General features: G+C 36.0%; 2 protein-coding genes across 3 annotated transcripts in view; one reads left to right on the top strand and one right to left on the bottom strand.

Annotated features, from left to right (window-relative positions):
- The window catches only part of CNST (consortin, connexin sorting protein), an 89,111-nt gene extending 85,633 nt beyond the window's left edge, over positions 1–3,478 (bottom strand). The window contains exon 1 of one of the 2 annotated variants that reach the window (XM_006914266.3): positions 3,218–3,478. The gene's annotated coding sequence lies outside the window, so the exon portion shown is untranslated. Of the gene's footprint in view, positions 1–3,095; positions 3,187–3,217 lie in introns of those variants that run through there. The other variant, XM_025048501.1, reaches the window with a different exon arrangement.
- A 97-nt stretch (positions 3,479–3,575) lies between these two features.
- On the top strand, positions 3,576–19,656 carry TFB2M (transcription factor B2, mitochondrial). The gene is made up of 8 exons (XM_006914265.3): positions 3,576–4,011; positions 5,101–5,189; positions 8,710–8,863; positions 9,202–9,350; positions 12,189–12,278; positions 14,729–14,791; positions 17,231–17,391; positions 18,925–19,656. Exons 1-8 carry the CDS (start codon positions 3,702–3,704, stop codon positions 19,100–19,102), a joined length of 1,194 nt encoding a protein of 397 aa, XP_006914327.1. The 5' UTR covers positions 3,576–3,701; the 3' UTR covers positions 19,103–19,656.
- Positions 19,657–21,374: the final 1,718 nt, after the last annotated feature.

The raw sequence follows: 21,374 nt of genomic DNA, 5'->3' as shown, positions 1-21,374 counted from the left end.
AAATGCATTCTCTTTCTTTATCCAATGAGCATGGTGTCAATGAATAGCCATTTGGATTTAAATACAAATAAAAACACTATATTTTCCTACATAACATACATGTATCCCTATGGGGACAAGCAACATCCAGTAACTACCCCCTTCCCTAATTCTTTGATCCTCTAATACTCTATTCACTGCCAACACTGTGCCAGGTCTATGACTAGATTTTACCAGGGAATTTAAGATTTCTTTATACCATAAAGGTTGGGGAGGGGGCATGTTTCTTGTATTAAATTACACTGAATACTAATTAGGCCTTACCATGAATTCTGACATTAAGTGTAGCTGTAAAACAGTGTAGCTAAAGCAACATTTAGGAAAGTTTATTAGAATAAAGATGTCAAGATAAGAACAATGGTTCTATTGAGGTCAGTTACCTGTAGGGTTACCTTTCCAATAGGATTATCTTTCACTTATAACAGCTCTGAACAAGAGAAGTTTCCATGAAAATCATCACCTTTCTTGTAAAAACAGCTTAAAGCACATATACTAACAATACGTCAGTAGCTTTCTATAAAAACTGCCATATTTCCTTTTAAATTTACCTAAACCACCTAACACGTGTTACTCTTCTGCTACTATTCAGGCTCCCAGTTTTTAAAGCCAAAAATCATACCCTCTCCCTTTCTAAATTTTGCATTAAAAAAAGATTTTATCTTTCCTTTGATAAGAAACACCATCATACAGAGAAGCACATTTACGAAACTCTTAGCCATACCTGAAACTGATTCAGAAAGTAAAGCTACAACAAGCAGGTACGACCTGTTCACGATGAGGTTCCATCTTCCTGTTGGTCGTCAAATTCTCCTATTTAGCACCAACAGATATGGTAGCCAAAGACTCATACAGTGCCTTGACAGACTGTTGACGGGAGGATGTAAATAATTGTAACAATGACACCCCAGGAAATGACTGAGCACTCTATCATCTTATGACCCTCAGTAAACGTGCACTGTGCATCTGTTCATCCTCCTCAATGTTGACACACTCAACCCAGAAACTTCTCAATTTGACTATGGCAGCATTTTAGGGAGGAAAAAAAAAAATTAGTTTGCCCCATAGAATTTACCCCAGACTCTCAGGGTAAGGATATTAGTGAAAATTAGTTTCGCCTGTTTCTTTTTTTACTTTGTTAACGTGACTAGGAAACTTTGCATTACTTTTGTGGCTTGCATTATCTTTCCATTAGACAGCATCTCTATAGCCCTACAGCCTTAATTCTCACTGCAAACAAGAACTATCACTTGACATTTCCCAGTTACAATTGCAGTTTAAAAGCCAAAAGAATAAGTGGTCATTTTCCCTTCTCTACCCATTAAGATAGGAATAAAAATAACTTAAGAAGAATGTAAAAATAATCAGAATCACTGTGCCCTGACACCATTTTAAAGAAAGATTACCTTGAAAAGACAAAAAAATAGCACAGGATGTAAGAACCACACCTCTTAAGAAAGACTGAAGTACACAAACCAAGGTTTTCTAACAAAGGAGGTCTAAAAGCTGATTATTAGGTTCATTTTTAAAGTGAAAAGGACATTTCGTTCATTTCCAGCAGCTGGGGTCTCAGAAACAAAACTTATAAGATTTTGTCTCTATTATTCAAGCACCTTCAACCACAAATAAGCCATTAACACTATGAAAAGGGAAATAATTATCATAATGTAATTCTTTTTTCCAAAACCAAAAGAAAATAATACCACTCAAAGGCAAAACAACAAACTACCTCAGTTTCTCTAAGGCTGAGTAGGCTACCTTTGGTCCACAAAACTATGAACCAGAAAAGCATATTTTAAAGTAAGTGTTTTTTTAACCACAATTTTGTAAAGTATATTTTAAAACAGAGAAACTCAACAATACATTCTATGAGTGAACCGTCTCGTCCTCTACCATAACACATCATTCTGCTTTATTTGATTTAAAAATATTTAGGCCTCCAGGGCTCTTGGGAAAGACAAATCCGTGTATTTCCAAACCTATGAAAAACATTTTTTTTAAGGGGAAAGGGGTGGCAGCTTAGTAAAGGATGGGGACGGTAAGCTTTTTCAGGTGTTCAGAGGACGCAAAAGTCACTTATAGAAAACTGTCAATACTGTATTAGAAAAATTAAGGAAATTTAGATCAACGTGTCCTCAGGGCTTCTACAACAGTTGATCAGATACTTTCCATAGTGTCTTAAAAAATTTATAGTCCAAAAGAGGCCATATTTGACTGTCAATTCTTTATCCATTTGAGATTTACCAGCTGAGTATAACCTTCAGATTGCTATTTGCTACACGATACATTCCTTAGATGCCTTTTCCTTGTGCATTTAAATGCCTAGCTCAATTGCACAGCCAACAGAGTAAGCAGAAAGGATTGTACATATTTTTAAATAGGGAGCAGAGTGGCTGCAGTTTCCTGCCTTGGTGGAAAGGGCAACGGGTAAAGCTCTGAGTATATTCCTTAAACAACTGAAATCACTCGCAAAGAATCGAGTCTTCTAACACTGCCCAGTAGGCAAAAAGACTGCCAAAATTTCCATTAGAGCATCCTATTTTTAGTCCTTGGAGCTGGTCTTTTAAATTGCATTCCACAGTCCAATGTGTTTGCCTAAGTTTATACAGGGAACAGAATAAACTTCCTAACTTCTCAATCTTTTGTAAGCTCAGAGAGGAATTTTAAGCTTTTAAAATTAATCTTAATTTTTTAAATCGTAACTTTAAATCTTTTAAACATTAAAAATTAAGAAAATGTTGGCCCAGAGAGAAGAATGGAGGGGAGACACCAGGAGGTTCTTGACAGCCAAAGTGTGTGGGGGGGAAAACAGGTACGAAGGAAAATAGCCATCATCCACCAGGGTGGAGAGCCGGGGCTGTGGGCAGCAGGACAGAATTGAGGCACAGTGGAAGCCGCAGGCTCCTGGGGGAGCCGGGAGAGGACCGACTTCTGGTGCCGGTGCCCTAGAGGGAGAAATTGGCGCGATGCGCAGGAACAGACCACAGAGGCTAGAGAACAGAGAGGAAAACAGGAGAGCGGAGAGCGGGCGGAGGTGGGGGAACCGGGATACACCTCACCCAGAGAGCGGAGGCGGCGCAGCCGGAGGACAGCGCAGGGGGTGGAGCGAGGGGTTCCAAGAGATTTTGCACCCCAGCCGCGAGCCGGCCGGTCCCTTGCATCCGGCTCTCCCTCTTCTCACCTGGCAACTGGAGTCGAAGGAGAGCTACCGCTGGGCGCCGGGGCTGTTTCCAGCCCCACTCGATGACATGGCGGCCGACGAGCTGTCACAGAGGTTCTTGCTCAGGTCTCCCGCCGCTCTGGTGGAGGAGACACCTCTGCCTTCCCGCCCCGCCTCCCTCTGCGCACCCCTCCCGGCCGGGCAGCCCGCGACCGCGGAGCATAGAGCGCGAGCGGCTAGAGAGGAAGCGCAGAGGGCGGACAACCATAGAGTACACAGCCTGGATGGTCCGTCTCCTCGTCAGTCCACTCACAGTCCTCCCGCGACAGCACCCGGCCGGAAGTGAGGGGCAAGCGAGGGGATGTTCGCATGCGCAGTTTGTAGCGTTTACTTCCGCCCGGCCTAGCCGGTGGTGGGTCTCTGTTGCACGTGGGATTCCCTGTGTGGAGTTCGCTGACGATGTAATGACCGTGGGTGACATTGGGACAGACCCTAGAGGGTGAAGATGTGGGTCCCAGTGGCGGTGCTTCCACCGCGGCTGACGTGGTCAGCCTTTTCCGGTGCTGGTCGTTTTTGCGTTTTGAGGTGCGGAGCGGCGAGGTGGAGGGACGCCCTGGCGGGGAAAGGCCGTGGTTATTCTGACTTCCAGCCGCAGCTGTTGCCAAGTCAGGGTTTCGGAGAATCGCCCTCGTGGGTGTCTAAGTGCCGCTTAGAATCCAGGCGTTACATAACCAGTCCGAGACTGGCTGAGACTGTGGGGCAGATCCTTCGGGAAGAACACGAAGCTTGTCAGCTATTCCTGGAGTGCAATCCAGGTGAGTCCATCGTGGATTGCATTTTTTTGGATGTTCATCGCTTCTGCAAATTTTTATTGACTACCTTGCGTTGCCGTGTAAGACACGGCCCCTTCCTTTAAGCAGCTTTTATGGTTTATACTAATCATGACACAATAGACTATTTCTGTAGCAGTTTGCACTTTACACAATATTTTGATAGAACATGCTCTTAGATTCCCCAAGATAGTTGCAACCTGTCCCTCCCCCCGACCCCCCAAGAACTTTTACCCTTCCGTGCATCTCCAGTAAACCATTAGCAGGATGCTGAGAACACAAGATTTATAGATTTTTGAAAAATAACTTTTTACAACATCATTTCCTATCGTGAGGAGTCAGTTCTATTTAGAAGTCCCCAAATAGAACATGCTCTTAGATTCCCCAAGATAGTTGCAACCTGTCCCTCCCCCCGACCCCCCAAGAACTTTTACCCTTCCGTGCATCTCCAGTAAACCATTAGCAGGATGCTGAGAACACAAGATTTATAGATTTTTGAAAAATAACTTTTTACAACATCATTTCCTATCGTGAGGAGTCAGTTCTATGTAGGAGTCCCCAACTTTTTGGCACCAGGGACCTGCGCTCCTATGAGAATGTATTGCCTGACGGTCTGAGGTTGTGCCCAGGCGGTGATGCTAGCGCTAGGGAGCCGCTGCAAACTGTGCAGCCAGGTTCTTAACAGGCCAGGGACGGAGCCTGGGGGTTGGGGACCCCTGGGTTAGACAGTATCTTTGATGATGATAATATCTGGATACACTGTGAGTAAGCTAGAGGCAACCTTTTTTTTTTCCTTGAGAGGAGGTGAAGCGTTGTGGTTAAGAGTGCAGGTTTTGCAGTCTTTGGAAGAATGGGTTCAATGCCAAGCAGTACCACGTAACCATTTGCGAAGTTAGAGTCAAGTGACTGTATCTAATCCCGGTTCCTTATATGTAAACAAGGAATGTAAATCTACTTTGGGGATGTAAGAATTAAAATTAAATAATACATGTAAAACATCTGATTTTTTTTTTGATACTGACAAATTATGTTGTTTCTTTTGTAAATAGCCTTTTCTTTGTGTTAATATACTAGGTCCTGGAATCCTGACTCAAGCATTACTTGAAAGAGGTGCCAGAGTGATTGCCCTTGAAAGTGACAGAACTTTTATTCCACATTTGGAGGTATATTTTTAGTTTATAAAAATAACTCATCAGTCAGTTCCCTTTGCAGTGGTTTAGGGAAGTAAAATTAAGCACGCTATTTTTGTCAGATCACTTTTAGGGCCCATGCCTTAGATTTTCAGCCTCTATGAATAGAACATAGTAAGTATCAATGCTTGTTGAATGACTAAAAGATTGGAGTTTTGAGACTTGTTTTCTGCTTCTATCTCTGCTACAGACTATTTGAGTGTCTTTGAGCAAAGCGTATAACTGGTATCTCTAGGTTTATTTCCTTGTCTCTAGTAGGCTGTGCTGTGCCCTTGCTTTCTGTGAGCTTACAATCTAAGTGAAATAGTAAGATCAGGTTAATGGGACTATATTAACTTTGGATTTAGTGTTTCAGGGGCATGAAAGGTTTGGTATGATCAGATACAATTGCAGGAAGTGAAAGCATTGTCCAAATGGATTTTTTCAGTGAATTCTGCTTCTGATATAGCAGACAAGATCACATAACAGTAAACTGGAACTTTCTTACATCATTGCCAACCTCTTTTTCTTCCTCTTTCTCTTCCTCTCTCCTTTATAAATCTCTAGATTCAGTTTAGGACTCATATCTCCCTATGTCAACTTCCTGAATTCACGTAAAATATTGTTCTCTAAAACTGCAGGATGTCAATAAATAATCATGGGAATGTCTACCAAATATAGCTGTTTGCTTATTTGTTTATTAATAAAACTATGTGCATTATTCTACAATTGACTGCTTTGAAAAGAATTCAAGGTTCTAGCAAGGTTATTTAATTGATGCAAAATCTGTTGGAATTCCAGAATCATGAAGAGAAAAAGAACACAAGTTATTCACATATTCAAGATCATGAAATGTGATTTAGTAAACATAGCCATCTGTAATTTCAACTTGGAAATTAAAAACAAGATAGGTTTAATCTTGATATTTTTTTTTAAAAGGCCTACTTTTGAAAATGAATCTCTATGTTCACATATTTAGATGGCATTAAAATGTCTTCGTTTACAGTTTGTTATCCTGTAACACAATAGTTGCTTTTCTATAAGATCAAGATAACAGTTTAAAAACAATTGATTTAATGAAAAAAGGAGAGGTAGGGGCTAGAAAATTCTTGACATAATATATCTTACAGAAATATCAGTTATAAAATGTTTCTGAAGCTATAAATGTAAGCACAAAATTTGAACATCATCGACTAAAGCCTGTCTGATTCGAACTAGTTTTCGTTCTAGTTATGGTTTTTATTTTTATTTTTTGTAATTCACCAGTTCCTCCTCCTTTCAGCTCTAACTTGAGCTCAGCCCTTAGTACATGTTCTTTCACTTATTAACCATTGTAGGGATGAAGTGAAAAGCAATTCAAATAAAGCTTTGTGTGAATTCATGTGTTTGCCAAGATAAAAGGAAGAAACCATTTAACTAGAACCTTTGTGATCTTAAATCAAGGCCTTAAAGTGGTGCTCTTAAGCAGACAATGCTTCTAGCCTCTCAAAGGTTCTCAAGTTTAATCCTAAAAACTGAAAGGATTTTCAGAGATGATGCTTGACTCCCGATTTTTATCTAACTTTAAAATCCCTCCTCCTGCTTCCCCTCTCCATTGACCAGATAAAATTCCTGGGGCTCCACATTAACAATGTTTCAAGCAGGAACTGTTTGTTTTCCTAACTGGATGTACTAGAGATACACTTGTTACAAATTGTGTTCTCTAATGACAAATCATGGTATATCCTATTTGAATCATGGAAACTATTGTTGCAGAAATACTTAGCTGTATATGTTCATTTGAAGAGATACTAGCTTTTGTTTATCTTGATGTAATTTACATAAGATAAACTAAAGTGCCTAATATAATGATTAGTGGAAACTCAAGGGTTACTTCTCTTTCCTCTGTCCTTTTTTCTTTCTGTTTTTGAATCCAAAATACAGTCAAGTTTTAAAATGTGATTTCACTATTATGAGTCAAATGATTTATTCTGGAGTTTTGACTGTTACCATGTTTGAATTGAATGGTTAGTGACAGGCGCTAAAACAAAAATGTATGTGCCCTTTTGGGGTGCAAGTATAACAAAGTCATAAAGTATACATTCTTTTTACATTCCCATCAAGCCAAAATTCATTAGCTTTCCTTAATTAGATTAAAATATGACAAATTGTGGGATTATTTTATTGCTATACATATAGAATAATTTAACCAGTTTTTAAGGTACGCATTATATGAGTGCTTTTTTCTTTAGGGTTCATAATACCACACTCTTTTGGTTTTCTTCTTTACTTTCTGTCTTAGTCTCAGCTCCTTGTCACGAGACTCTGAAGTTACTCCATACTTTGCCATAGTCCTGTGTACTTGTCCCTAGAGATCTCATCTCCCTGGCTTTAATTAATTATCTTTGACAAGCCAAATCCTTATAAATTTATATCTTCAGCCTGGACCACTCCACCGACCAGCTCTACAGCTTCCTACCTGGCATCTTCCCTTGGATCACCTAATCAGTATCTCAAAATTAACACAACCAAAAATTGGTGATTTCCACCCCCAATCTGTTCCTTCTATTAGTCTTTCCAGGGTCTCTTTGAAAGTGATCACTGAAATTTATTAGATTTATAAATTTAGTAATATTTATTGGTTGAACTCAAATGCTTAAGAAAAAAGTTTTTTTTAATTCATAACATTGAATTGCAAATTTGTTGAAACCTTGATAAATACTCGTAGAATTCTCTGTATGAAAACCTAAATATGCACATGAAAGCATATTGCCTTCTAAATGATTTCTTGTAATTTCAAATTAAGTGTACAGAGTCTGTAGCTAATCCTCTCAGTACTAAGTTCTCTAGCGCTACTGCTAGATGAGCAAATCAAGGCTTTAAAAAGATTGAGGTATCTTGGACCTCTTGCCGCAGACCAGGAGCTTTCCTTCTAGAATTGCCTGTCTTGAGAAAAAGTAAATGAGAAATTAAAGGGAAAGTGGAGAGTGACTTACACAATGAGTTAAGTTCATTTGGTGAAGGACTAATGAAACTCTTCCAGAAAAAAAGGAATACTCTCTTGAATCATCTACCTTTCGCTTTAATATTTTTTTTTTGTTTTTCTCGACTGTGAAACATCTTTCTGTAACTAGCAGATGGATCACAGCTCCCTACCTGAACCCAGCTGTGGTCTCAGAATCTGTGCCCAGTGCTCCAGGCAGCCACTACTAAAGAATTAGAGATTAGTGTGAAGAAGCTTTTCGAACAACTGATGATGCCATTGACATAAAGAAAGTAAAGGGATAAGTAAAAATTTGTTGAAGGCTTTTTGTTTTGGGGCTTTTTCTTGATAAGATTGTTGTACTTTCATTATTTTTCAGGCATTAATTGATTTGTATTAACGATTAAACTTTAGAGTCTATTAGTAATGGTTTCTTTACAACTTTGTTTAGGTACTAATGTTTTTATAAGAATTTTTTTGAAGTAGATCTTTAAATTGTTACAAAGTCTGCATAACACAGAAATTTCTTAATGTGTTATCTCTGTCTCTCAGTCCCTAGGAAGAAATCTGGGTGGAAAACTAGATATAGTCCACTGTGACTTTTTTAAACTGGATCCTAGAAATTATGGAACAGTAAAACCTCCTACTGTGACTTCAGAGTTGCTTTTTCAGAATTTGGGAATAGAAGCACTTCCTTGGTCAAAAGGTAATTTTTGTCACTCACTAAAGCAAATACCTTATAATTTGCCTGCTTTCTCTAGTAGTGTACCTAGTTTGTTGAACAGATTCGTGTACAGCTTATGTTATAAATTTACGGGATGATGCTCTTAAGTTGAATATTGTTCTCCTTTCACCTAGACACAAATAATCAGAGCAGTTGTGCCGAAACCAAGTTCCATATCAAGGAAACGTACTGAGGATTACTTTTAATTGAAAGAAAATTAATATTAATATAGTTTGTTAACTTAGTTTGACTCAATAAAATGTGGTCATGGGAAAAGTGTTAAGAATTTATTCAAATATATTTGCTTGTATTCTTAACAGGTATCCCTTTAAAAGTAGTTGGAATCTTCCCAACTAAAAACGAGAGAAAGACGCTTTGGAAACTTTTACATGACATATATTCCTGTACTTCCATATATAGATATGGACGAGTAGAGCTAAATTTGTTTATTAATGAAAAGGAATGCCAGGTGAGTTATTAACAAGTACTTGATTTATTTTTGGCTTTGAAAGAGTTCTGCAGGTTTTCTTTGAGTAGTCTTAATTTGGGCTCATGACTTTTGAGAGTACTAAGATTGTTTTTATATTTCTGTAGAGCAATCTTTAGATTCAAGTTTTTACATTTTTTTAATTGTGGTAAATTATACATAATTTACCATTTTAACTATTCTTCAGTGTACAGTTCAGTGGCATTAGTACATTTACATTGTGGTACAACTGTTACCACCATCTGCCTCTTCTCAGAACTTGTTCATCATTCATACTGAAACTCTGTACCCATTAGACACTAACTCCCTATTTTCTCCCCCCATGAGCCCCTGGTAACTATTGTTCTACTTTCTATCTCTATGAACTTGACTATTCTATTCTAAGTATCTCATATAAGTGGAATCATATAATATTTCTCTTTGTGTCTGGCCTATTTCACTTAGCATAATGTCTTTAGGGTTCATCCAAGTTGTAGCATGTGTCAGCATTTCATTCCTTTTTAAGACTGAATAATATTCCATGGTGTATATCCACCACCTTTTATTTATCCATTCATTCATCAGTGGATATTTGGGTTGCTTCCTCCTTTTGGTTATTGTGAATAATGCTGCTGTGAACATTGGTGTGCAAATATCTCTTTGAGTCCTTGTTTTCAATTTCTTCTGGGTATATACCCAGAAGTGGAATTGCTGGATCATATGGTAATTCTATTTTTAATTTTTTGAGGAACCATCTTACTGGTTTTCACAGTGGCTGCACCATTTTATAGTCCCACCAGCAGGGCACAGGAGTTCCAGTTTCTCCACATTTTCTCCAACACCTATAGTTTTATGTTTCTTCGAAAATACCCATCCTAATGGTGTAAAGTGGTATCTCATTGTGGTTTTGAATTTGATTTTCCTAAAGATTAATGATGTCGAGCATCTTTTTATTTGTATATCTTCTTTGGAGTAGTTAATTGAGTTGTCTGGTTTTTTTTTGTTGTTGAGTTTTAGGAATTCTTATATGTTCTCAATATTAATCCCTTCTTAGGTATGCAATTTGCAGATATTTTTCTCCCCTTTTATGGGTTGCCTTTTCAGATTGTTAATGGTATCCTTTGATTCCGAAAGTTTTAAATTTTGACAACGTCTAATTTGTCTTTTTTTTTCTTTTTGTTGCTCTGCCTTGGTGTCATATATCAGAAATCATTGCCAAATCCAATGTAATGAAGATTTTTTCCATTTTATTCTGAGTTTTATAGTTTTAGCTCTTATGTTTAGGTCTTTGATCCATTTTGAATTACTTTTTTTTATATGATATTAGGTAAGGGTCCAACTTCATTCTTTTGCATGTGGATATGCACTTTTCCCAGCACCTTTGTTGAAAGACTGTCCTTTCCCCATTGGTGCCCTTGTTGAAAAATCACTTGACCAAATTCATGAGGGTCCATTTCTGGATTCTGTTTTATTCCATTGTTCTATGTGTTTATCTTTATGCCTGTACCACACTATTTTGATTACTGTAACTTCGTAGTAAATTTTGAAATCAGGAATTGTGAGTCCTCCAATTTTGTTCTTTCTAAAGGTTGGTTAGGCTGTTTGGTGTCTGCTGAGATTCCATATGAATTTTAGGGTGAATTTTTCTATTTCTGCAAAAAAAAGTTCTTTGAGATTTTCATAGGGATTGCATTGAATTTGTCGATCACTTGGGTTGTATTGACATCTTAACAATATTAAATCTTCCAAATGATGAACACAGGATGTGTTTTTATTTATTTGTGTCTTCTTTAATTTCTTTCAGCAGTGTTCTTAGTTTTCAGTGTACAAATCTTTCACTTCCTTGGTTGATTCCTTACTATTTGATGCTTTTGTAAATGGAATTGTTTTCTTAATTTCCTTTTCAGATTGTTCATTGTTAGTGTATGGAAATACAACTGACTTTTGTGTTGATTTGTGTCCTCCAACTTTGCTGAATTCCTTTATGCTAACAGTTTTTTTGTGGAATCTTTAGAGTTTCAGACTTTACTTTTGATTCACCGATATGAAAGGGCCTCATGAAATCATTTATATTGCCTTGAGAGTCATGTTTCTTTTCTGCCCAGAATGCCTCATGTTATTAATCTTTCAGTCCAATATAACAGGAGACGCGTATTTGTATAAAATGGAGCTATGGGTTAGGTAGCGGGGCAAGAAGAGAGGGGATGATTTGCTCACCAAGACCTGGATAGTAGGTAAATAGTGACTATCTGTGGAAGGACAGTAGGGGGCTCAGAACCTTGAGACTGTACATACAGTAAATATGTGAAAGAATGAAAGGAAGAGCAATAGGAAACTTTCACTTTATCAGGTTTCATCTTGCTGCTCGGAAAACGTTCTAATGCTTCTTTCACTGTGAGTCTTTTCACGTGTGGTTTCCTCTCTGTAGTGCCTTCTCATTCCCTGAGGTAACCTCTTTTCTTTCAAGTCTCAGCTGAACAATTCTTGACTCAAAATTTAATAGCTCACTTGGTACATATTCTAATACACCTGTCCTCCGTGGTAATTATACATTTTTGTTTCATTTTTTTCTTTAATGAGGTTTTTACCCCGATGGATTAGATATGGTTAAAGGAACTAAGTCTCAAATATGTTCTTTTTAAAGTGTACAGAATAATATATTTATTTCAGTATTAAAGTTTAAAAGGCCTTTCTCTTCTTTGAAACGGTTGCAGTTAAGATTTTGCATTTAATTCTAATTTTCTTTAATTGCTACACATCGTTGTTACTATTAAGATCCAACATTTGGTTTTGATTGATTATACTTGGTATAACGTGTACTTTCTGTTTCCCTCTTACTAGAAGCTAATGGCAAATCCGCAGAATCCACACCTGTACCAGGCACTCAGCGTGCTCTGGCAAGTAGCTTGTGAGATTAAACTTCTGCATAGGGTGAGTAAAACTGTTCTAAATTTCAGCAGAGAACTTGGTTGTTTTCAGAGAGGCTACATTTCTGTGACCAGTAAATGGAGAAAAAAATTCAAGATTAATTTTATTATTTTTCCCAACTACTGAAGACAAGAGAGTGAGGTAACTTTGTGCTGCTGTTTTTATCATGAATATTTATGTTTTCCTCTGATTATAAAAATAATATATTGATCATTGTAAAAATGTAAGATGTTAATGAAAGAAAAGAATTAAACAATCACCACTACAGTTCTACCACCCAGCGGTTACTACTGACATTTGTGACATATTTTGTCTTTTATTTTTCCTATGCTATTTTTTTCTTTATATAGTGAAGATTATATTATTTTATATCTTATTTTTTTAACTTAATAGCTAAAAGTTAACTATAAGTTTCTTCCCTTGTCACTGAATATTTTTTCTTAAATTTTTAATGGCTACTTAATATTTCATTCTAGAGCATTTCCCATTTTAGTTTCCTTAGGCAAGATCAGAGTTATAGAATTACAGTGTAAGACACATATGCAAATTTACATTTTTTAGTAACCACATTATCAAAAGTAAAAAAGAAACAGATGGAATTAATTTTAATGTTATATTTTGTTAAACCATCTCAATTCAAAATGTTTCAGTATATAATCAATCTTTTAAATTAGTTATTACATAGTTTACATTCTTTTTGTGTACGAGGGCTTTGAAATCCACTGTATATTTTGCAACACCTCTCAAACACATTTCAAGTGTTTAATAGCCACTTGTGACTGGTGACTGCCACATATTATATATAGCAGAGGGCTAGAGTAAAAAAATGATAAATACTATTTCTTTTTTGCCATTTGCATATTCTTTTTTATTTTAGTAGAGTATATATCAAGTTTTTATAGGATGTGTTTGTATATTTTATGAGCCTTGTTCTTTGAAGGATATATCGGTTTAATTTTTAAATTTTGCAATGTGTCTTCATTGCTTTTGTCCAGGAACACATGAAGCCCTTTAATGTGTTTACTTGTTAGAATAGTCTCATTTGATTTTAGCTTTGGTTCCAATTATGCTTTTTTTCCGCTCCAAAACATATGTGGTTCTTAGGTTGGATCTCTGTTGCTTGTCTTTTGTATCTGTCATACTCTCATCATTTTCCTGTATTCCCAGAAATCTTTTCACTTAGTCTTCCCAGCACTGACCCTGCTTTCTGCCTGCACTACATGTTGTCATCTTGGTATGTAGTTCTTGGTTTCCCTAAAATCCTTTCTTAGTACACTGATTTCCCCTCATTCTGTGGGCTCTTCATCTCAGCCTCCTCTGTCCTTGTGGCTTCCAGCTAGTTTCTTCATCGAGGTCCCCTGAGGACTTCAAGTTCCATTGTTTTCTTGTTCTGCGTATTTGTCTTCAAAGGCCCCATGTTGATTTTTGTCTTTTATTAACTGCCAGAAAGGTCTTTGTGAACCCAACTTTTTTAACATTTGTCCATTATATATCTACAGCTGGAGGGTCAGCTGTGCAACTCAGTTCCCAGGGTCTTACAGGATTTATTCTCCTGTTGCTTTGGTAGATAGGGATGAGGTCTCCTGGGCACCTACTGCTGTGCCCCAGCTGCTGTGAATAGACCCGAGTCGGGGGAACTGCAATGCCCACTGCACGCTGCTGCTGCCCGGCCTTCCGCCACTTACTGACATTCTTGGAACTGCTAGGAATTTCATGGATGGGCAACAATTGTATTTTTTATGCCACTTCAGTTGCCACTGTAGTTAGTAATAAATTACCATTTTCGACCATTCAAACCTATGTTCAATATCGTAGGTTTTTGTCTTTTAAGTCTGTCAGATGCTGTTTTAACCCACTCTTATTTTGGAATTTAACCTGTGTGTATATATATTTTTTGATAATTTTTTTGGTTGGGTCATCTTTTAAATTTGCTTCACAAACAAAATTGTGTGCACAAAAATTAGATACAAAGAAAGTAATGATCTTTTTCAAAATCGACACAGTATCTTTATTTGTATATCTCCTTACATGTCCCAACATATTCAAATGAGTTTGAGGAATAGTTTTTTTCCACTAAAATAAGGCAAATGTATCCTCAGTAGTGATCTAATAGCTCCTAAACTGACTCTGACTCTAATATGGAAATGTTGGCTGTTAAAAAGTATAACTTGGGAACCTATTTGTGTAATTGTGTTTAGAGTAACTTTCTTTTATCTAAATAATAGTTACTAATATTGGGATAGACCTTTGAGTCTCCATTTCTTTATCAAAACAAAAAAAATAAAGAGAGATGTATATGTCTTAACTATCACATGTTGTTTTTCTTAAATCCAATTAGACTGGTGACTTGGGTTCATTCTGTTTAGGCAGGATATTTTTCAAGGCAGCAAATAATTTGGGACACGTGGACCACAGAGAACTAAAAGAAATGTTTTTGTTTATCTTCCCTCAAGGAGCCTTGGTCATCATTTGACATATACACCCAAAACGGGCAACTGGGAAAGCCAAAGTGTAGGGTAAGAATGGACAAATACCTTTCCCTGTTTTTCCTCTAAGTGGAACATCTTTTGTTCTCTTTAAGATTATCTGGTATTCTTTATTTATTAAAATTTTTAATTTAGAATATCTAGAAATGTTCTTTAAACATATCTTATTGCTTTTAATAAATTCAAATTATTTTGGAAGAGAATTGTATTTTTCAGCTATTTATACAGTGGAAGCTAGCATAGTAATAGGCTTAAACATGGACTTCCATTTTTATCTCTTTTGAAAATGAAAATGAAATGATTAAATCTGGAAAATTTAATCATTTAAATATTCTAATGTGGCAAACTAAAAACAAAAATTTATACCTTATTAATAACTCAGAAATTTGCAATATTACTACTTATAATGGTTGAATTCACCAGTAGGTGCATCTGTTTCCTACCCAGGGAGTGGGGGCTTTTGTTTTTGTTTTTTTCACCTTTCTAAAGATCCAAAGTAATGATGGTATAAAGTGATCCTCTATTTAGTTTATATCAGGGTACGTGTGCAATTGTCATAAAGTAGGTGAAGTTTCAAAACTAATATTTGAACTCAAGAGTTCTGCTTTAGGATTAAATGCTAATGATGCCTGAATTCCATCATATCAGCTCAGCATGAAGTTTCCGTGTTTACTTTTTTGCCCTTACTCTTAAAATTATCAGTTTAGAAATGGGTCTGATTTTAGAGTGATCAATCATTATTGTGATCATTGTGCTTTTAGTTCTCTTTCATTCTAAATAAGCATAATTTATATAGCCTCACAAAATAGGAGGGATACATTTTGGCCAGATACCATTAGGAACTTACCCAAGTGTCCCCAAAATGAACAACTCTGTATATAAGGTACTTTCTCATTTTCTCAATGGTAAGATCAAAAGCTACAAATTTTTTTTGGCCATCTTAAATGTATAAACTTTTAGGGATAAAGGTGAAATAATCGAATATCATGTTTCTTGAGAAAATCATATTCAGATACTTCACAGAACTTTGATATTAGCATGTTCCTAACTGCTACAGAAATACTTTGAGATCTTTTAAGTTTTTTAGAGCACATCATCATTTCCATCCAAGTGTTTGAGATTTCATGCTTTTTTGAAGCCATGTTTTTATGCTATAATTGGAACTTTTTTCCTAAGTTACAAATAGCCACCTATTTACCATCAGGAAAGCTTTTTAAAAAGCTTCCCTGTTAGGTAAATGTATATTTGTAACTCTAAAGCTGTTTTCCAGGTTGCTTTTTAAAGTCACCTTCAAAAGACTTGTTAACAGCATGTAACATTTTGAATTCTGTTATCCTTCTCTGTAATTAATAATTAAATATTTTAGAATTTTTTGCCTTTTTACCACTTCCTTAAGCTGTAGCCATCCAAAACTAGAAACTAGAATTGATTACATTTTTTTTGGAGGGCTGATATATCTTCCACAAATAATATTTATATTTAAATACATATAAAATAAATAAGGGATCACTACCTAATATGTGAAATTTCCTAAGGAAACATACAGTTCTCCTTTTTTATGAGGGATAATTTTAGGGGGAAAAAATCTTAACCTTACATCGAGTGTTATACTGTTTTTATTTTAATCTGTATAATAATATTCTGGAGCAGGGCTAGATGGTAAATGTTTTATGCTTTGCAGGCCACAAATAGTCTATATCATGTATTCCTTGTTTATTGCTTCTTTTTTTTTTTTAAATCCTTTACAAATGTGAAACCATTCTTAGCTCCAGACTAGAAAACAGGCAATGGACCATAGCTTGCCAACTCCATATTTTAAAAAACTGTCCAATTGAAAATTAAAAGTCAATATTTTATTATTCTTAGGATTTGGCATTATGCCTCAAATAGAGAAGAGACTCAATACATGTTAGTGTCGTGTTTGGGATTTGATTTAGCCTTACTCACAAGTTAATGGGTGGTGGCCAAAGACACGGACTCTTGGGTCAGACAAGGATTTTATTTGCCAAGTCCCATGGAGTGATGTGGTATGGCTTACCTGGATGGTGTGGCCAAAGACACGGACTCTGGGGTCAGACAAGGATTTTATTTGCCAAGTCCCATGGAGTGATGTGGTATGGCTTACCTGGATGGTGTGCATGCAGTGGGTCTGCATTGCAGCTGAGGAACAGACACAGCTGAAGGAGTCCACTCCTTTCATACCAAACATTAAGCAAGCCTGCTTTTTTTTTGTCCCAGAGAGAGACATTATCTCAACCCTCAAGCTGGCTCACAGCAAAAACTCTGAGAAATGGCTGAGGTAAAGAGCGGGTTAGAGCCTTGCATTCTTGGCACAGCCAATAACATACAGGGACCTTCAGGATCTATGTTGATTGCCTCTTCTAACATGTAGCTTGAATGAGTAAATGAACAATGTTTTGCTCTGGCAATATTTTATGACTAATACAATTTATTTTCCCTTCTTTCCAGGAATCATTAGAACAAATACAACAAAACCTGTGTTTTATTCGATTGACTCCTCGTAGAAATTTATTTACAAAAAACTTAACACCTGTTAACTATGATGTATTTTTTCACATGTTAAAGCAGTGCTTTATGAAGCGCAATGCCAAGCTAATAGACCACTTACAGTAAGTAAGAATAAAAGCAAGTATAAAAGTAGCAATTTAATGCGAGAATTATACTGTCATGTTATTTTTTATATCTTGTAATATTTTTTATATCTTGTATATCTTGATTAACAGAGTGAGGTAGCACATTTTCACTCATATTCAAAATACTTCCTTCTCCCTGGTGCACATTTTGAGAAAAATATAATTATATTTTCCACATAATCTCCTGAGCTTAATTTTTTTTTCCTTTGGAAAAATGACCAGGGATGCCTACAAGTTGTTTTACCTTTGTTAGAGTATGTGCTCAGGATCACCTTTATGAAGAACTAGCTGCTTGTCACTAGCCGTGGTAAAAAAGTCAGCATTAGTGGTGGCACACCCAGTATCTGCCTCTTGTCATTGCCTGTCCTTCCTGGTTCTATTTCCTAACAAAATAGGGATGGATCATTATATCACCCTAGTTTTCCTGCCCTGGACCAAATTTTTTGTTTTCATCTAAAGCTTTATAAAAGATTACAGCAATTATTACCTCCTTCATATCTATGTAAGTATAATTTTTATATAGGGCTGATGTGTACATTTCTGAGTTATGCATTATACCTTATAATCAGCAGCCCATAGTCATTCAAAGTATTGTCAGAAGATGGGCAGAATGTTAAAATAATCATTTTAATTAATTTGATCATCATTAAATGTATTAACTGAATGAGCCGTTGGTTGGACAATATTTATGTAAATGTAAAAAGTGACAATAGACTAGTAAAAGTAATCCACTATTTTATCTTGTCACCTTGTGGTAATGGCTATTTTGAATGAAAATACCAATAATATAGGAAATTAAGGAATAAATATGGTAAACTGGTACAAAATGTTCACAATTCCCTTTGAGATCTCTATGAATTGAAAGCATGGTTATATCTGTGACTAGGATTCTATTCAAAATCAAAAAGTATTGGAAATATTTTCTACCAAAATACTTTAATGCAGTTGTTTACTTATTGTCAGAGGCTTGCTGGTGGTTTCTTGCGAGGCTAACACATAAGGCAGTTTTCTGCTTTATAGTTTATTCACCAGTAATTGTTACATAAAAATGTGCACGATTATTCCCTCTTTGAAAACTGCCAGATAGCAGCTTCTGCTGTTTGAACTTACTGAACTTTTACATGAACCTAAATAGAGTTAAGAATATTTTTGCAAAGAGAGTTAAAAGACAAAAGAGGTAGGTGGAAGAATGGTTTTAAAGGGCAACGTTAAACTACAATTTTGTGTAGGAATTGATTAGAATGTGTTGCAGTTTTAGTGTAGGTGCTGCCAAAGTGAGCACAGGTTAGAACTTGTTAAAATCTAAATCTCCTCTTTTCATTACAGGTAAGCCATGAAACTTAAGGAATGTAGTTAAAGCTACATAGTCTATGTAAGCTCTTAAACTGAATAAGATTAATTATATGTAATAGGCATTTTAAATTAGGTTTAGAAGCTATCTCTGTCAATATTAACTGACAGCCCTTATGAAAAAGAATTAAACAGATTTGCTCTGTATTTCTTTTGCAGTTCATTGAGTCCAGTTGATGCAAGGGATATATTGAAGCAAACAAGAAAAAAGGAAAAAACAAAAATAACGAATATGTATCCTCGAGATTTTAAACGCCTTTTTGAAACTATAGAGTGTTCCAAAGATTATACTTGTAAGTGGCTATATGATGACTTCATGGAAGACACAGTCACATAGAGAACTGGACTGCTAAGACAGGAGCTGGAGCTATTTATTTTATTTGGAAATTATGACACAAATGGAAAAAAACTAGGCTGGAAAAGCTCACATCCTTTTAATGGAAGGTAACTATTATTGTCTTTGTTTTGTACAAACTAGACAGATCATTTTTTCTGAAGTTGATACCATAAGTACATTGGATAAAACAGTGGCTGTTATTTTATTCACAACTGAATAAAAGGAAAACTTCAGTTAATTGTGGATTTGATCAGATTGGATTTGTTTCAAATTCCTATCTACTGTCAACATGCTGGTAATTGTAGGGTTTTACCAGATGAAATTTAGTTTTAAAAATCCTTTTGATCAAATACATTGTATTAATTTAAATACTTTATTGATTTTTGTAGCCTCCTAGGGGGCAAAGAGTTTGTATATTTTTAAGTTTAGAAAGTAAATAAAACTGATTTAAGTGGTTTGTTTCAGTTCGTTGAACTGTAAGTACTGTGTAATGAAATTATTTAAATTTTAATATGGTTTAAACCTTTTAAAAATTAAAATATTTTAAATAATAAGATTTTGTGATTTTTTTTGGGGGGGGGTGTCTCTATCTAATGAAACATAAAATTGACCCTAACTTACTCACTTTAAATTCTTTCATGTATAGTCAATGTAATCTGTGTTATTCAAAAGTCCCTTGCATTTTTATTTTATCAAGAAAGTTTAACTGAAGTTAGATCTTTACATGAACCTAAATGAAATTAAGGATATCTTCTTAAGTCTTTAAAGAAGCTACTGGATTTTAGCTGAGACATATCTAAATCTCCTCAATTAGATTTTCTTGCTGTTATAACACTTTATAATACCTAAGGCATATTATTAGTAACTCTTTGTAGGGCATGTTCTTAATAACACTTAGCCAAACCAGTTCTTCCCAACTTTCATTTACAAATCAGTCTGGCTGGAAACTCTCAATTTGTATCCTGCCAATACGTAAGCTGCCTAATCATAATGTCATTCGGTTTCCCTCTTTTCTGTTTCTTTCCTAGTCCTATGCCTTAAGCTTAAATTCCTCCTGAAGCTTTTTAAGTACCTCTCTTTTCTGTTCCAGTTCATCTTATTATTGCCCTATTAATCTTTCTAAAACATCCATTTCACCATAGACTCTTCTTTGGTTTCCAAATGGTTCATAGTGATATCTGTCTCTTAAGATATTGTCAGGAGTAAATGAGTTAAGAAGGGGCTCAGCAGAGAAGGCGACAAGAGTGGTGGCTATTCAAGTTAGTGTAATGTTCTCTTCCCCCACTTCCTCCTATACAGGTAGCCAAAGGCCTCTGTGTTTTCTTCATTCTGCATTCAAAAAACTAGAATTTTTATTTTACAATTATCTAAGCACTAAAAGATGTAAATAATTAATGGAAGTTAATGCGTGGAGTTAGTTACTCACAGTAGCATTAAGGTACTCCAAGAGCTTGGATTTAAGATTAGCCTTCTTGTTACATAGTGAAAACCCAGAGGAGTCAATAGTGTCCAAAGCCTCTGGAGAGATCAACTAAATTAACTAAAAATTTACAATTCCTTAGTGGTAGCAATTAGGAGGTCAGGCCAGTTTCAGACAAGTGGTGGACACAACCCTGATGGCTGAGTGCAGTTTCTCTTGTGATAACCTTGGCTGTGTAAAGAAAAAAAAGGAGAATGCAGCGTTTGAGGTGGGTTCCTGTATTTCTTAATTTTTTAAAGAAGACATTTAAACATGTTACTAGGTTACAAGAATATCAGCTGAGAAATACTTTAAATATAGCTCAGAGGCATTAACTGATGGTTTTTCAGAAAGGGAATGGGTTCAAAAGATCAAAGAAGCACATTTTGCTCTTTGCCTAAACAGAGTATGGATTCTAATATAAATATATGTAGGAGTCAAAAGATGAATTAATGCCTTACTGGTGGTATATGCACTGAGAAATATCAGACAGGGCACCTCAGACAAAATGGAAGAGGGGGCTAGAGAATGACAAATTTATTAACTGCTGTGGGCAATCAGAAAGGGAGTTAAGGAGACACTAAACCATACAGAGTGTCTAGCTAAGGATGGAAACCAAATTTATAGTGACTGGAGCAATAGAGAATATGGACAATTATACTAATAAAAGTTGTGTATTCAGATTAGCCTTTAGGTCTGTGCACGTGAGTGATTTCCATTACTTGTGGAGTGAGAAATTAGTCTGATATTTGACATCTTTCAGGTGGGATGGATGCTTCCTAAAAGCGGTGGGGTATGCCCAGATCTCCTGGT

Source organism: Pteropus alecto, unplaced genomic scaffold (genome assembly GCF_000325575.1).
Source record: "Pteropus alecto unplaced genomic scaffold, ASM32557v1 scaffold115, whole genome shotgun sequence".
In the NCBI taxonomy this organism is placed as follows: domain Eukaryota; kingdom Metazoa; phylum Chordata; class Mammalia; order Chiroptera; family Pteropodidae; genus Pteropus; species Pteropus alecto.
Note: the sequence above shows the minus strand (reverse complement) of the source record. Positions and strands in the feature narration are given on the sequence as shown.

What these genes read in the sequence shown, in the direction of transcription:
- TFB2M (XM_006914265.3), top strand. Translation starts at nt 3,702, where the DNA reads ATGTGGGTCCCAGTGGCGGTGCTTCCACCGCGGCTGACGTGGTCAGCC. An exon ending in AGATTAAACTTCTGCATAGG is followed by an intron (nt 12,279 to 14,728) that starts GTGAGTAAAACT and finishes TCTTCCCTCAAG; the next exon opens with GAGCCTTGGTCATCATTTGA. An exon ending in TGGGAAAGCCAAAGTGTAGG is followed by an intron (nt 14,792 to 17,230) that starts GTAAGAATGGAC and finishes CCTTCTTTCCAG; the next exon opens with GAATCATTAGAACAAATACA.